The 17,417-nt window shown below is 38.5% G+C and overlaps 1 protein-coding gene and 1 non-coding gene across 2 annotated transcripts in view; both read right to left on the bottom strand.

Annotated features, from left to right (window-relative positions):
• Rnf24 (ring finger protein 24) overlaps positions 1–17,417 on the bottom strand; it is a 46,646-nt gene that overhangs the window by 8,341 nt on the left and 20,888 nt on the right. The window contains exon 2 of the mRNA XM_057780962.1: positions 1,372–1,521. Coding sequence (XP_057636945.1) covers positions 1,372–1,514 — 143 coding nt within the window. The 5' untranslated portion in view covers positions 1,515–1,521. The remainder of the gene's footprint in view (positions 1–1,371; positions 1,522–17,417) is intronic.
• On the bottom strand, positions 11,867–11,973 carry LOC130882142 (U6 spliceosomal RNA). The gene has a single exon (XR_009057779.1). It is a non-coding gene; the product is annotated as a U6 spliceosomal RNA (small nuclear RNA).

Raw genomic sequence — 17,417 nt, 5'->3', positions numbered from 1 at the left:
CCCATACAAATACGCTTGCTTGCCCTTTAATTCCATGTTTTCTAACTCTCAATATGTAAACCAGGCTGGCCTCAAACTCACAGAGATCCACCTACCTCTGCCTCTCCAGTGCTGGGTTTAAAGGCATGCGCCACCATGCACAGCTTCATGGAATATTTTTAATGTTTTTTGATAGAGGGTCTTGCTATGTAGCCTAGTTGACTTTAAACTCTTGATCATGTTGGCTCTACTTCGCAAGTGTGAAGATTACAAGTATTTGCTACTAAACTTGGCTTATACAGAATTTTTAAAGTTAGTTTTGGATTTGAAAATTAGGCTCTCAGCACTTGGGAGGCAGAGGCAGGCGGATCTCTGTGAGTTCGAGACCAGCCTGGTCTACAAGAGCTAGTTCCAGGACAGGCTCCAAAGCCACAGAGAAACCCTGTCTCGAAAAACCAAAAAAAAAAAAAAAAGAAAAAAAAAAAAAGAAAAAAAAAAAGAAAATTAGGCTCTATTTAACAATGTAAAAGGTAATTGTGTTCAGATAATAACAACTCAGCCAGGCATGAATCATTAGTGATTCTAACAGCTCACCTGAGGCAATCTCTTCTGTCTTCTGTCCCATGTCTCTGTGTCTCATGTTAGTAGTGTGGAGTGTTTAATGTGTTATGAAGATAAATAATTACATGAATACTCAAATACTTTTCAACAGAGAGATGTTTAAAGTCTTGAAAGACTAGCTGCAAGAGGCTTTGTTGTTGTTGTTTTTCGAGAAAGGGTTTTTCTGTAGCTTTGGAGCCTGTCCTGGAACTCCCTGTGCAGACCAGGCTGGCCTTGAACTCACAGAGACTGGCCAAGTGCTGGGACTAAAGGCGGCAAGAGGCTTTTTAAGGCATAGCTTTTGTCTTAAGACATTATCTTCTGACCCATGATGACTTCAGATGACAGTGATGCAAAATGCTTTCTACAAGAGCAACTTCTAGTAGACTAAATCAGGAATCTAGAGGCAGAAACAGGTAGATCTCTATGAGTTCAAGGCCAGCCTGGTTTACATAATGGGTACCAGACCAGTCAAGAATGCAGAGATTGAGGCTCTGTCTCAAAACAAAATTTAAAAAGAGAAAGATTAAATCTTGGAGATGATGACATAAGTGTATTTGGATGCTAATACTGTGGAAGAACTATTGAAGAACATTTTCTACTGCAGAGTAAAACCACTCATGAGCCAGTAGCATGGAAGATTGCAGAGCAGTGGGTTACTGAACACCACAGTTAAAATGCTAAGCCACTAAGGCCTTAGAAAACGGGCCCCAAAACACAGAATTTGACCTTATGGTAGAAGTAACTGTTTAACATATTCTGAAATATCAGAAAATAATAAAAATGGATTACCTAATCAAGTAGCAACAGAAGAGTAAACTAAGGATGAAGACAAATACAGCAGTGCCAAAAACCACAATGTATATGTTGAGAGGCAGATTCTGGAATCCAATATTAGGCATCCTGAAGTTGTAATGTGGGAAATCTGAGCTCATGGATGAACTGTGGGAAAGAAAGAATGGAAAAGAATTAGGTGTGGACAAGCATGGTGGTACATGTCTGTAATCCCAGCCCTTGGGAGGAGGCGGGAGGGCTGCTATGAGTTTGAAGTTAGCCAAAGCTATATAGCAAGACTGTAAAAATAAAATAAAATACGAAACCTCCAAACACCCCAAAACAAACTCTCAAACTCCCTTAGAACCAAGATAGCATTATTTATTTATTCATGCACAGGTAAAAGTTTTCTAATGCTTGACCTGAACTAAAATAAGCTAAAGTATTAATATTCTTGTCCTTCCTTCATCATACCAAATATTTAACAATTTTATTAAATTAAAAACATACAGCATATCAGCTCTCATTCATTCATAAGGCACTTCATGAAATAATGCCAGTAATTAATCAACACAAAAGCCTCAAAGTGCAAAAAGAAAAAAATATATTAAAACTACTCAGATTATTTACTTAATAAGTCACCCCTTTATGTAGCAGTATTTACCTCATAATTTACCAGTACTTATAATGGTAATATATGAAATATAATGAAAAATAACTCATGTGGGCTGGTAATGTGGCACTCTTGACAACCTAAGTTCCATCCGTAGAGCCCATGTGAAGGGGAGAAAATGGACTCTGTGCTGTGGCACACGACATGCACAATAACAATAAAACACATATTTCTCAGAAAAAGAAGATTGAATAATTATATAGCATCAAATGTTACAGGTTGGTTGTTTCTCAAAAAGTTAAAGAGTTGGGCCTGGTAATGCTCAGAAGCAGAGGCAGGTAGATTTCTGTGAGTTCAAGGCCAACCTGGTCTACATAATGAGTTCCAAGACAACAGGACTGTTTCACAAAGAAACTCTATCTTCGAGGGAAAAGGAAGGAAGAAGGAAGGGAGGAAAGAAAGAAAAAGAAAAGAAAAAGAAAACATAAATTGAAGAAAATCCGGAAAAGAAAAATTAGAAACTTGAACAGGAATTTCACGACAAGCCTCACTAACAGAATACAAGAGATGGAAGAGAGAATCCCAAGCATTGAAAACATGATAGAAGAAATGGATACCTTGGTCAAAGAAAATGTTACATCTAAAAAAATATTGGCACAAAACATCCAGGAAATTGGAGACACTATGAAAAGACCAAATGAGGGGCTGGAGTGATGGCTCAGTGGTTAAGAGCATTGCCTGCTCTTCCAAAGGTCCTGAGTTCAATTCCCAGCAAACACATGGTGGCTCACAACCATCTGTAATGAGGTCTGGCGCCCTCTTCTGGCCTTCAGCATACACAGATAGACTATTGTATACATAATAAATAATAAATATTTAAAAAAAAAAAGAAAGAAAAGACAAAATGAAGATTAGGACTAGAAACAACCCAGGGCAAAGGCACAGAAAATAGAACAGATGAGAAAAGAAATTCCCAGCCGGGCGGTGGTGGCGCACGCCTTTAATCCCAGCACTCAGGAGGCAGAGGCAGGCGGATCTCTGTGAGTTCGAGGCCAGCCTGGTCTACAAGAGCTAGTTCCAGGACAGGAACCAAAAAGCTACGGAGAAACCCTGTCTCGAAAAATCCAAAAAAAAAAAAAAAGTCATTGTTTTTTACTGCTGAGTAGTACTCTAATATGTATATATTCCATACTTTCTTCATCCATTCTTCCATTGAAGGATTGCACGTAATGGCCTTGTGGGAGCCTAGGTAGTTTGGATGCTCACCTTAATAGACCTGGATGGAGGTGGGTGGTCCTTGGACCTCCCACAGGGCAGGGAAACCTGCTAGCTCTTTGGGCTGAGGAGGGAGGAAGACTTGATTGGGGGAGGGGGGAGAATGGGAGGTGGTGGCGGGGAAGAGGCAGAAATCTTTAATAATTAATTAAATTAATTAATTAATTAAAAAAAAGAAAAAGAAAAAGAAAAGAAATTCCCTTGGCACACAATAATCAAAACCAGTAACTATACAGAACAAAGAAAGAATATTAAAATCTGCAAGGGATATAAAGGTAGACCTATTAGAATAACACCTAACTTCTCATTGTAGACTTTAAAGCCTGATGTAGAGCAAAAAGATGTTTTATAAGCTGAGACCACAGATGCCATCCCAGACTACTATACCTAGCCAAACTTTCAATCACAATAGATAGGGAAAACAAGGCATTTAAAGATAAAACCAAATTTAAGCAATATCTATCTACAAATTCAGCCCTATAAGATGCTAGAAGGAAAACCACAACCTAAAGAGGTTATCCACACCCAAGAAAACACAAGGAATAAATAATTGTAGACCAGTAAGTCAAAAAAGTGGAAACACACACACAATCACCACAAAATAACAGGAGTCAACAAATACTGCTCTGCCGTGGAATATTTCTTTACAATGTGTGAATATATGCACAATGATTGGTTTAATAAATGAGCTGACTGATCAATAGCTGAAGAGAATAAGGTTAGGCAGGAGAGTCAAACTGAGAAGGCTGGGAGGAACGAGGATGGAGTATGGAGTTGCCAGGAGGATACAGAGGGAGCAGGAGACAAATGTGCCATGCTAATAAAGGTACTGTCATGTGGCAGAGCGTAAATAAGAAATATGGGTTAACTTAAAATGTAAGAGATAGTAGTAAGCCTGAATTATTGGCCAAGTGTGTTTATTTGAGAGTAATGGGGAACAAAAAAAACCTCTTCCTACAAATGGTGCCTACCATCTGGTGTAGATCCACATAAGACCTAGAAAAGCTTTTAAAAAGTTCTAGGGGCTGGAGAGGTGGCTCAGCGGTTAGGAGCACTGCCTGCTCTTCGAAAGGTCCTGAGTTCAATTCCCAGCAACCACATGGTGGCTCACAACCATCTGTAATGAGATCTGGTGCCCTCTTCTGGCCTGCAGGCATGCAGACAAAACAGTGTATACATAATAAATAAATAAATTAAAAAAAAAAGTTCTAAATACACAAAAATGGAGCCAGCCACAATGCAGAGATGTGTCTCCCAACAGCTGCATACAAAATGGAGTCAGTCACCAACCTCCATGAGTTAGGCCGAGTGTCAGGTTCCCACAGTCTCTCCACGTGGGCCGCGGTATAGAAAAGCTTCTCCCAGCTGCTGTCTGTGGATTTAAGTGCTCCACCAGCATGCTTTATGGAGGGTTTAGGGTTTTGATCACGAAAATAGAAAAGGTTACAGATACACAATAAAGACAGATTCAGACAGGAAAAAAAACCTCTAAATGGGTTAATGTGTTAAAAAAATATGTGTAGAATCAGGAGAAAAAAGAAAAGGGGTAAAAAAGTTCTTTTAAAAAATCATCTTTGGCTGACTTGTGTAGAATGCAGTCTATATTTATATTTATATATACACAGATATGTATGTTACCTTTAAAAGTTTATATATTTTTCAGAACAAGGGGACCAAACACCAATAAAAATGGATGGACCAGGTGATCCAGCATCCAAAACAGCTTCAAGGGTACTGACTGAGATGGTCCAGCCTCACAGAATACTCTAATCAAGATCTAATGATTATCCCGATTTTCACAAGGTTCCCTCAAAGATTATCAGCACCCCCAGACAACAGGAAGCAGTTTAGAGAAAACAATGTCCACATTCCCAAAATACTGGTTATTGTTGTATGTTATTATTTAAGGGGGGGGGGTGGTTAAAAGTTGTTACTGGTAATGGTCAGGAAAAAAGCTGAACAAAAAATATTAGATTCAAAGATCTCCCTCTGAAAAGAAAAAGGGAAATATAGAAATGATAGGATAGAATGGTAGATTATTGAATCTACTTTTAAACCATGAAAGCAACTACTTGACTTAAATATTTTACCCTGGTATAGATTTTTGTATACTAATACAAATTTAAAGTTAATTTTGTTATATTGTATGTATGTGTCTACCCTTATTTGAGTTATTGTGCTTATGTAACTCATTTAAAATGTAATGTATAAATAGTCAAACCTATAGTCATGTTAGATATGTTTTCAAGGTCATAAACAAATATACTTAGATAAATAGATGGTCTTCAAACACTTCAAAGACCTACAGAATATGGTACTTAATGTTTAATAACTTAAGGCTTTTCATGAAAGCGAGACATGTATAATCCTGGCATCACCGATTTACTTCAGAGAAAATAATGGGCAATGAAGAAACTTTATATGGAATTTGCTTTCTTTATGGCAAAAGAAAACAAAGAAACGGCCCTCGCCCCAATTGCTGACACTTAATGTCCAAATGGATGCAAGAAAGGTGACTGCTGAACTTTGCCAAGAGAAGGTAGGAAAGTCCTTCAAAATTCCTCACTTCTCAGGAAAGTCTGTCAGATATGCTAGGCCTGTAGGTCAGAGTTGTATGCCCAAATAATACAGAGGAACTCTGGGTGACTGTCTAGGCAGTCTGATGTCCCTGACAATAGGTAACATTTTGCCCTTCTGAGGTCCTTGATAGAGTTGAAGACCAGATAGTTATAGTTTTCCTTAGCCATGATAAAAAGGTATATTATATGTAAAACTTTAGATTTACTATGAAAGGTAGATAATAAAATATTTTCTCTAATTTTGCTAAATACAAATAGACTGGATATTATAACTATAATTCTTACTTGATAATTGTTTTTGTTGTATATAATTTTACTATGTTAATGTTAAAATTTTTCTTTTTTATTTAGACAAAATGGGAAAAATATTGTGGAATATTCCTTTACAATGTGCAAATATGTGTCACTATAATTGGTTTAATAAACAAGCTGACTGGTCAATAGCTGAACAGAATAAGGTTAGGCAGGAGAGTCAAACTGAGAAAACCGGGAGGAAGAGGGTGGAGTATGGAGTTGTCAGGCAGACCCAGAGGGAGCAGGAGACGAATGTTAATAAAGGTACTGCCATGAGGCAGAGCATAAATAAGAAATATGGGTTGACTTAAAATGTAAGAGATTGTTAGTAATAAGCCTGAGCTATGGGCTGAGCATTTATAATTAATATAAACCTCAGTGTGTTTATTTGAGAGTTGACTGCAGGACAGGAAAACTCTGCCTACACTGTTCACTGGTAACTCTCAACACCAATGGTCTCAGTATCCCCCACAACAAAAAACACACACACTAAAAGACTGGATACAAAACAGGATCCATCCTTCAGCTGCATACAAGAAACACACTTTCACATCAAGGGTAGATGTTACCTAAGAGTAAAGGAATGAAAGAAGGTATTCCAAGCAAATGGACCTAAGAAGCAAGTTGGCATAGTCATCTTAATGTCTGACAAAATAGACTTCAAACCAAAATAATCAGAAGAGATAGGGAAGGACGCTACTTACTCAAATGAAAAATCCACCAAGAAGACATTGCAGTTTTTAACTTCTATGCACCAAACACAAGGGCACTTATGTTCATAAAAGAAACACAACCATAGCTTAAATCACATATTAACTCACACACAATGATAGTGAGTGACTTCAATACTCCAGTCTCACCAATAAACAGGTCATCCAGACAAAAACTAAACAGAAAAAGCTAAATGGAGCTAAATGATGTCATAAACCAAATGAACCCAGCAGATATTCAAAGAACACTCCATTGAAACAGAAAAAAAAAAAAACAAAAAACTTCCTTCTTAGCAGCAGTTCATGAAACTTTCTCCAAAATTGAACATATACTTAGACACAAAGTCAAGACTCAACAAATACAAGAAAATTGAACTAACATCATACCCAAAAGGAGTAGATAGCAATAAATATCAACCTCAGGGCCAAAATCAATAAAATAGAAACAACAACGATAAAAACAATACTAAGAATCAATGAAGCATTTCACTCCCCCTCCTCCCACACATCGCCCCCTCCCCCTCTCCCCACTCCTCTCCCCCTCCCCCCACTCCATTCCCCCTCCCTCTAGGTACTGAAGAGCGTCCAAATTTCCTGCCCTGTGGGAAGTCCAAGGTCCTCCCACTTCTATCTAGGTCCAGGAAGGTGAGCATCCAAACAGGCTAGGCTCCCACAAAGCCAGTTCATGTATTAGGATTGAAACCTAGATGGGAAACAGGGAGGGGGCAGAAATTTTAATTTAAAAAGAATAAAATAAGGAAAAAAAAATCAATGCACAAAAAATCAAGTGTATCCATAAATAAAAGCAATGAACAACCTGAATTTGAAGTTAAAGAAATCTTATGCACATTATGTTAATATACATTAGAAAATTTGATAAATTCCTATACACAGAACACTAAATGCATTGCCCAAAAATCTGCAGACAGATATTAATAAATTGAATCATCCATGGTAAAAAAAAAAAAAAAAAGAATCAATGAAGCAAAGAGAGGGTTTTTTGAGATCATCAGTAAAATTGACAAACCCTTAGGCAAATTAACTAAAAGGTGTAAAGAGAAGTAAATTAACAGACACCAAGAAAATCCAGAGAATCCTGTACTCTGAACTGGAAAATTTAAAAGAAATGGATAATTTTCTTGATATATACATACCACCTACCCAAGTTAAATCAAGATCAGATGCACAATTTAAACACATCTCTATTTATCACTTTTTTTTTTTTTTTGGATTTTTCGAGACAGGGTTTCTCCGTAGGTTTTTTTTTTGGTTCCTGTCCTGGAACTAGCTCTTGTAGACCAGGCTGGCCTCGAACTCACAGAGATCCGCCTGCCTCTTGCCTCCCGAGTGCTGGGATTAAAGGCGTGCGCCACCACCGCCCGGCTTATTTATCACTTCTATTTAGAAGTAGTAATTAAAAGTCTACAAAACAAACAAACAAAAGGGCAAGATGGTTTTAGTTCTGAATTCTATCAGACTTCCAAAGAATTAATACCAATACTTCTCAAATTATTTCACAAAATAGAAACAGAAGAAACTTTGCCCAATTCATTTTATGAGGCCACAATTACACTGATACCCAACCCACATAAAGATTTAAAAAAATTAAAGATCAATTTCCCTTTTGAACACAGATGCAAAAATTCTCAATAAAATACTTGCAAACTGAATCCAAGAACACAGCAAAAAGATCATCCACCTTGATCAAGTGGCTTCATCCCAGAGATGCAGGGATGGTTCAACATACGTAAAGTCCATAAATGTAGTCTACCATATAAGCAAACTGAAAAGATAAAAACCACATAATCATTTCACTAGGGGCAGAAAAGGCATTTGACAAATCCAACACCCACTCACAATAAAGTCCTGGAACGATTGAGAATACAAGGGATGTATATTCCTCAAAATAATAAAGGCAGTTTAAGCAAGCTCATAGCCAATATCACTTAAAATAAAGAGATACTCAAAGCAATTCCACTAAAATCAGGAACAAGACAAGGCTATCCATCTCTCTGTATATCTTCAACATAGTGTTTAAGTGTTACAACAATTAAGGCAAATGAAGGAAATCAAGGGTATACAAACCATAAAGAAGTCAAAGTATCTTTATTTGCAGATGATGATAGTATATGTAAGTAAACCTAAAAATTCCACTGGAAACTCCTACAGCTATAAACACTTCCAGAAAAGTAGCTGGATACAAAATGAAGGCACAAAAATATATAAGTGACAGACTGAGAAAGAACTCAGGGAAACAAAACCCTGCACAATAGCCTCACATAAGATAACATACCTTGGGGTAACTCTAACCAAGAAAGTGAAAGACTTGTATGATAAAAACTAAGACACTGAAGAAACTGAAGAAGATGGATTGATAGAACACAGTAAAAATGACCATCCTATGAAAAGCAACCTACAAATTCAATGCAATTTCCATCAAAATTCCATTAATAGTCTCGAAAGGACAATTTTCAGTTTTATATTGACACACACACAAAACAAGAATAACTAAAACAATCCTGAATAATAAAATAACTGCTGGAAGTATCACCATCCCTTACCTCAAACTGTACTACAGAGATACAGTAATAAAAACTGCATGGTACTGGCACAAAAACAAACACACTGATCAATGGAATTAAAGACCCAGACATAAATCCTCACACCTATGGACACCTGCTTTTTGGTAAAGAAGCTAGAAAAACATACAGGAAAAAGGCAGCAACTTCAACAAATGGTGCTGGATGTAGAAGAATCCAAATAGACCCATACTTCTCACCCTGGATAAAACTTAACTGCAAATGAATCAAAGACCTCAACATAAAACCAGATACACTGAACCTGTCAGAAGAGAAAATGAGGAATAGCCTTGAACATATTGACACAGTAAAGACTTTCTGAAGCACAGGTGTGAAAATCAACAATAAATGAAACTGAAAAGCTTCTGCATGGCAAAGAACACTACCATTTGAACAAGATGGCAGTCTACAGAATGGGAAAAGATTTTAGCAATTAAATATATGATGGAGGGCTAATACCAGAATATATAAAGAACTTGATCAAAACTGGATATCAAGAAAACAAACAACTCAATTAAAAAATGGGGTCCAGATCAGATCTAAATAGAACATTCTTAAAAGAGGAAACTCAAATAGCTGAAAAACACTTAAAAGAAATGTTCAACATCCTTAGGGAAATTCAAATCAAAACTACTTTGAAAATTCATCTTACACCTATCAGATTGGCTAAGATCAATGACACAAGTGACGGCTCATGCTGGCAAGGATGTGGAGTAAGGGAAACACTCATTCACTGCTGGTGGAACTGCAAACTTGTACAGCCCCTACAGAATTCAGTGTGGTGGTTCTTCAAGAAGATAAGAATTGACCTACCTCCAGAATCAGCTATACCACTCTCAGGTATATATATACCAAATCCTACCAAAGACACTTGCTCAACATGTTCATTTCAATAGCCAGAAATTGGAACATAACCTTTATATTATCAATTTTAAAAGAACAGAAAAATACTGAAAATGAACTGGATAACCCAACTTTAGAAGAACAAATCATGTAAGTCAGAAGAAATAAAGGGAAACCCCAAAATAAATAAACTAAGAAAAAAAAAAATAAAGGTTGAGTCAACTAACCAAATAAAAAAGATAAGATTTTTTTATGCTGAAATCTTTAAAAATTAATGAGAATTTGAGTATTAATTTCCTAATTTAGATTAATGGACTTATTGGTATACAAATAGCCAAACTAGCTCAAGAAGACCTGACTTTAATATATGAGATCCTTAAGCATGCTAGGCAAGCACTCTACGACTAAGTTCCATTCTTACACAGCAGCAGAAAATTGCTTGGGGTTGCAAAGCCATTCTGTAGGCTGTTGTACTGTTGCATAATTGGGTGGATGGCATTTTTACAGTCTATAGAAGGCCTGAGCCTCTGAGCATATGCCAATAGTTCCCATTAGTCAAATTTTCACCACTTCCTGTCACTTACTGTGTTTGTATTGCTATTTTCCCTAAGGAGATAAATATTTCTGCCTTTATTCAAATAAAAGAAAGGGAAGAAAAGAGAAAAAGGAAGGTAAGCAGTGGAGAGCACTGTGATTTTATTTTCTGTGTGATAAGCATGCCTACTTCAGGTCCTTGTCTGGCTGCCTCTGCCATTAATAATCTGTCACCTTTATTTTTTTCTATCTTTGGCTTTCCCATATCCTATTAAAGAAATGTTCACATCAGTAATGTACACAGAGTGGAACAGTATTTTTTTTAATACTTCAAAATTATCCCTACAGCTTTTTTTCCAGGTAAGCTTATTTTAAAGGTTAATTTTCTTATTATGTATAGGTGTGTCTGCATGTGTACATCAGTGCAGGTGCCTGAAGAGACTAGAGACATTGGATTCCCTGGAGCTGGAACTAAATATCCACCTGAAGTGGGTACTGGGAACTGAGCCCAGGTCCTCTGAAAGACTAGTTAAATGCTCTTAACCTCTGAGCCATTGATCAAGTCCTCAGGTTTTAAAATGTTCTCTTGGGAAGGGGACTGAAAAGAGTATCAAAATGTATAGTTTACATAAGAACAGGTTTTGTTAAAGTCTGAATGCTTGTCTCCTTCCAAATTCATGTTACAGTTATTTTCTGTTGTGATAGTATTATAAGCAAGACCTCCGAGAGGTACACAACCACAGGGCTATTCCTCATGAATAGATATCATGGGTTTGGCCACACTGACTGGTTTTTCTTTGTATCTTCACCATATTACAAGGCAGCAGGAAGGCCTTTATGAGATAAATTTGTTAATTTTGTGTGTGTGGTATATATGTGCACGTTTGTAAGTGTCTGTGTGTTCCTTAAATATTCTCCACCTTATTTTATGAAACAGGCTCCCTCACTGGAGCTCAATGTTCAGCTAGATAGGGTGGCACAAGCTCCAGGAATATAGGTGTGTGTGCATGGATATGTGTGCAGAGGCCAGAGATCAATGATGTCTGGTGTCTCTCTATCAATCCATCTTATTTTTATTTATTCTTAAAAAATATGGAATGATCCACAAATTTCCAGCTCATTCTTACACAGAAGCCATGCTAATCTTCTCTGTATTGCTCCAATTTTAGTACATATGCTGCTGAAGTGAGCACTCAATCTTCATTTTTAAGATTTCCTTGTTGCGTGTGTGCATGAGGTGTAAGCGGGAGAGAGCGAGTAGTGCTGTGCATGTGAAGTTAGAGCAATCTGGAGTCAGTTCTCTGCACCCACCATCTGGGTCAGGGACAGAACTCAGGGCCACCAAGCTTGCACACCTTTGCCTGCTGAGCCATCTTACTAGCCCTCTTCACCTTATTTTTGAAGCAAGGTCTCTCACTGAATCTGAGCTCACCAATTTGGCTAAATGGTGTCTTAGGTTTTTTTTTTTTTCTTCTATTGCTGTGACAAGACACTATGACCACGGCAACTTATAAAACATTTACTCTGGCCGGGCGGTGGTGGCGCACGCCTTTAATCCCAGCACTTGGGAGGCAGAGGCAGGCGGATCTCTGTGAGTTCGAGACCAGCCTGGTCTACAAGAGCTAGTTCCAGGACAGGCTCCAAAACCACAGAGAAACCCTGTCTCGAAAAACAAAAACAAAAACACATTTACTCTGGAGGCTCACAGTTCCAGAGGATTAGAGTCTATGACCATCATGGCAAGGAACATGGCAGCAGGTAGGCAGGAATGGCACTAGAGAAGTCATTGAGAGCTTACATCTAACAAACAAGCATAAGGCAGAGAGAACTAACTGGTAATGTTGTTGGCTTTTGAATTCCAATACAGCCAAGGCTACATAGAGACCCTGTTTTAAAAAAAAAAAAAAATCCAACCAACTAACCCTAATGCATAGGTCCTTCAATAAGGTCACACTTCCTAATCCTTCCAATAGTTGGGGACCAAACATGAGTCTATGGGAGCCACTTTCATTTAGACCACTACACATAATTAGCCAAAAAAGTCCCTGCTTTCTTCACCTCCTCAGTGCTAAATTGTAGGCATGCACTAATACACTCAGCCTTCTATGTAGGTGCTGAGGACCCAAACTAAGGTCCACATGCTTGTGTGGCAAGCATTTTACTGGATGAAGCCATTATCAGCCCCTCTTTCAATTTTAATATTTTAAATTCTCCAGTCTGTGGGATTCTGTGATAGCAGCACAAATTGGGTTAAGATACACCTTGATACAAAACACATGTTATTCTTTTCATTTATCCTAGACTTATTCTATTCCTTAAGATAGATTTGGTTTTAGTTGTTTTGAGATTGGGTCTTATAATGCAGCCATGGCTGGCCTTGAACTTGTCAGGTGGATCAGAGTGGCCTTGTATCATGGAAATCCACTTACCTCTGCCCTGCCCCTGAAGTGCTGGGATTAAAGGTGTTTGCCACCACGTCCAGATAAATAGATTTATAGTTTATTCAAACAAATTTATACTTTTCCAAGTTTATGTGTAGGTATACACACACACACAAAATTACATTTAATATTTTCTAAACTGGTTCTTTTGACATAGAAGGAAGCTATTTTTTTAACCTACCCTATAAGGTTAAAGACAGATGCAGCTACTGCTGCTATTTCATAAGTGTTAAAGCACTTGAACTTTACTCATCTTTAAGCCGTGAGTGCTTCAAGAGAAGCTAGTTTTAAAACACATATAAAAGCAATTGAACACAGAATTTAATGTGTGCTTTTTACTTATATGCTACTAAAAATAATTACAAAAACATGCTAACAAGTAAAACTACTTTTAAACTTGCTGATCTGTAGTTCATCTTCCTGACAAGTAAGCCGGCAGTTGCTCCAGCCTCTGCAGTGTGAGCACATGCTTGGTGCTGGAGAGGATGCAATCTTTTGTGTTCTAGCTTAACCAAAGGTGGTCTTAGTAATCAGTTAAAAGAAAAGAAAGCCAGCCTAAAGACCTGTTTTATGTTGCTAGTGTAGGAACCAATTGCAGAAGACATCATTCATTCTTGCTGACACCTGGTGATGAGCCACAAGGCAGCTTCACTGGATAGCCCGGCATCTGGCCCCACTCCAATGACCCGAGTCTTCCAGAAACAGCTCTGGATCTGCCTTGACTACTACTCGGTCTACAGCCAACTCTATTACAACAGAGGCCAACAAAACACATGGACTGCCAATAGGCTTAGCATATTTCACTAGAGAATATAGGAATTTACTTTGTGTTTTATTTTTGAGGCAGGGTCTTGCCTGGGCTGTTCTTGAACTTTAGATCTTGCTGCTTTAGCTACCCAAGCACTGAAATTTCAGGCCTGTATGGCTCATGATATGCACAGCTGGAACTGGCTTGGACCACAAAGCCGGGAGGATATTGAGAAACTGAAAGAACTGATAGCACGGACTGCTCTGGTGAGATAATAAGGAACACATGTGCTGGTTGGTTTTGTCAACTTGACATGAACCTAGACATATCTGGAAAGAGAGACTCTTAATTGAAAAAAAAATGCCTCCATAATATTGGCCTGTAGGCAAGTCTGTGAGGGCATTTTCTTGAGTAATAATTGATATGGGAGGGACCAGCCCATTGTTGGCAGTGCCGCCCTGGGCAGGTAGTACTGGGTTGTATAAGAAAGCAGGCCAAGCCGGGCGGTGGTGGCGCACGCCTTTAATCCCAGCACTCGGGAGGCAGAGGCAGGAGGATCTCTGTGAGTTCGAGACCAGCCTGGTCTACAAGAGCTAGTTCCAGGACAGGTTCCAAAACCTGTCTAAAAAAAAACCAAAAAAACAACAACAACAAGAAAGCAGGCCAAGCAAGCCATGAGAAGCAAGCCAGTAAGTAGCACCCCTCCATGGTCTCTGCTTCAGGTCCTGCCTCTCAGGTTCCTTCCTTGTATTCCTATCCTGACTTCCCTGGATGATGGACTACAAGCTGTAAGAAATAAACCCTTTCCTTCCCACATTGCTTTAAATCATGATACTTATCACAGCAATAGAAATCTTAAGACAACAGGGAAGTGTATATATATATATATATATATATATATATATATTCTTTTATATCATGAAATTGGTATGTTAAAATTTCTCTAGTGAACCTTTTCTACACTGTTTGAGGTGATTTGAGGTCATTCTAATTTTTTATTCTTTCTGGTAAAGAAGCTGACTTATCAGCTTAGTAGTGCAGGCCTCTGCAATCCCAGCACATCAGTGGGGCTGGGGCAGGACAGTCATGAGACCCAGGCCAGCATGGGCAACCCAGTGAGACCAAGTCTCAAAACATAAAAAAAAAAAAAGAACTATGGAACATAATTTAGTAGTAGAATGCTGTGCGAAGCTCTAGGGTCAACCTCCATATTTAAAACCAGCCAACAACAAATGATGAATATCTGGGTGCTCTGTCTTCAAGTGCCAAATCTGGGGTGGGGTGGGGAGCAAAAAAGCCCTGGCACAGATTAAATCTGCAGGCAGAGGACTTTTCTCTGCAGGAACTCTGTAACCTCCCTCTGCTTGCATTCCCATCCCATTCTCATTGTTTAGGGAATTGGAGGAACAAAAACCTACACAATTGCAATGCTATATTCTAGTTATTTGTCTCATCTCTATTTCAATGCAGATCTTTCCATTTTACTTCACTCCTAATTCACATTATTTTGATTCTACTTTTATTCATTAAAAAAATGCTGTTAAGTGGGCTGGTGGAATGGTTCAGTGAGTCAGGTTGCTTACTGCCAAGTCTGGACTTGATCCCTGGAACCCGAATGATGGAAAAGAGAAAACTGACTTGTAAATTGTTCTCTGCCACATACACACAAATAATAAGTAAAAAAAAGTTATAAAAGCTTTATTTCTTTTTTTTTCTGGTTTTGGAGCCCGTCCTGGAACTAGCTCTTGTAGACCAGGCTGGTCTCGAACTCACAGAGATCCGCCTGCCTCTGCCTCCCGAGTGCTGGGATTAAAGGCGTGCGCCCAGTAAAAGCTTTATTTCTTTATTTGTACTTTGTTTTTAAGAAAATTAAAAATTTTAAACAGAGCTTGCTGTGGGGCAAAAGGTTTTAGTCCTAGCACTCAGTAGTTAGAGACAGGTGGATCTCTACAAGTGCAGGCCAGTCAGTGCTATACGGTAAGAGCCTGTTAGAAAGAAAAGGAAGGAAGGAAGGAAGGAAGGAAGGAAGGAAGGAAGGAAGGAAGGAAGGAAGGAAGGAAGGAAGGAAAAGATAGATCTGGGGTTGGAGAGATGGCTCAGCAGTTAAGCTCATGGGTTGCTATTCTAGAGGACTGGGGTTCAATTCCCAGCACCCACATGGCAACTCACAACTGTCTATAACATCAGTTCTAGATCCGACACTCACACACAGATATATATGCAGATAAAACACCAATGCAATAAAATAAATCATTTTAAAAATCTAAATAGTTCATCTAATAGTCTTTATCCTCCCCTGCTCTATAGATGTAGATGCTGAGCCCTTTGCTGTTGGATTTTTCTTTCAGCTGCCACTGATCCCTACGGGTGTGTATCCAGCACTCCCCTTGGCTGGTATTGGCCAAGTAATCAGGCCTGAGCTGCTGCCTTTAATTTGTGTACCGTAATTGGAGCATGAGTGTTTGCTATTCTGATGGGTCCTTTGCTTTGCCCTATTCCAAGTTTCAGTTATTCTTTTTCTGTGGTTTTGTTTTCGAGATAAGAGTTTCTCTGTGTAGCCCTGGATGTCCTGGAACTTCATCTATAGACCAGTATGGCTTTGAACGCAGATCCTCCAGGGCACCACAGCCCAGCAGAAGTGTCAGTTGTTCGATGTGTCAGTTTTATAAAGGTCTACCTCTATCTTTTACATACTGAAGTCTCCATTAAAATTTTTAGGAATCTCATCAGACCTTTAAGAGGCTTCACTGTGGTGATGAGGGATTCAAATTAGTCATCTCCTATTCTCTTCTGATTTGTCGCAGGCACACAGTGCATACACTATATTACAAAGAATCTATTTATCAGCCTTTAATTAATGGATTCTATTTGATTCATGGTTTTACAACCAGCTAGGTGAAAGTTCTTTTCTGTTTGCTTAGGGTTTTTTTTTTCTTTTTGAGATAGATTGTCCTCATATAAACCTCAGTCTTCAGTCTAACATTCTCTCAACTGAGTTATTTCACAACTAAACCTCAGTTTTAAAATCACAAGCTTCCTACCTCTTCCTGAGTGCTGAGGTGTACACTTCTATGCATGGCTCTAAGTGTAGAATTTTAAAATTCGATCCATCTTTCCATCCATCCATCCATCCATCCATCCATCCATCCATCCATCCATCCATCCATCCAGAGACAGGTTCTCTCTATGTATCCCTGGCTGGTCTGAACTCAGATATATAGAAGAGGCTAGCCTTAGATGCACAAAGATCTGCTTCCCTCTGTTTACTGAGTGCTTGGGTCAAATGTATACCACATCTGATCTAAGTACAGAATTCTTAGATTGTTAAAAAAGAACATATCCACCACCATCCTGTAACACTCAGACAGCACAGAATATAAACTGTAAAGGAGACTTTCAGTCAGTTCTAGAAAGGCACTGAAAAGAAGTAGGCAGAAAAGAGAAGGTC

The sequence above is a fragment of the Chionomys nivalis genome, chromosome 9 (assembly GCF_950005125.1).
Source record: "Chionomys nivalis chromosome 9, mChiNiv1.1, whole genome shotgun sequence".
Taxonomy (NCBI): Eukaryota; Metazoa; Chordata; class Mammalia; order Rodentia; family Cricetidae; genus Chionomys; species Chionomys nivalis.
Note: the sequence above shows the minus strand (reverse complement) of the source record. Positions and strands in the feature narration are given on the sequence as shown.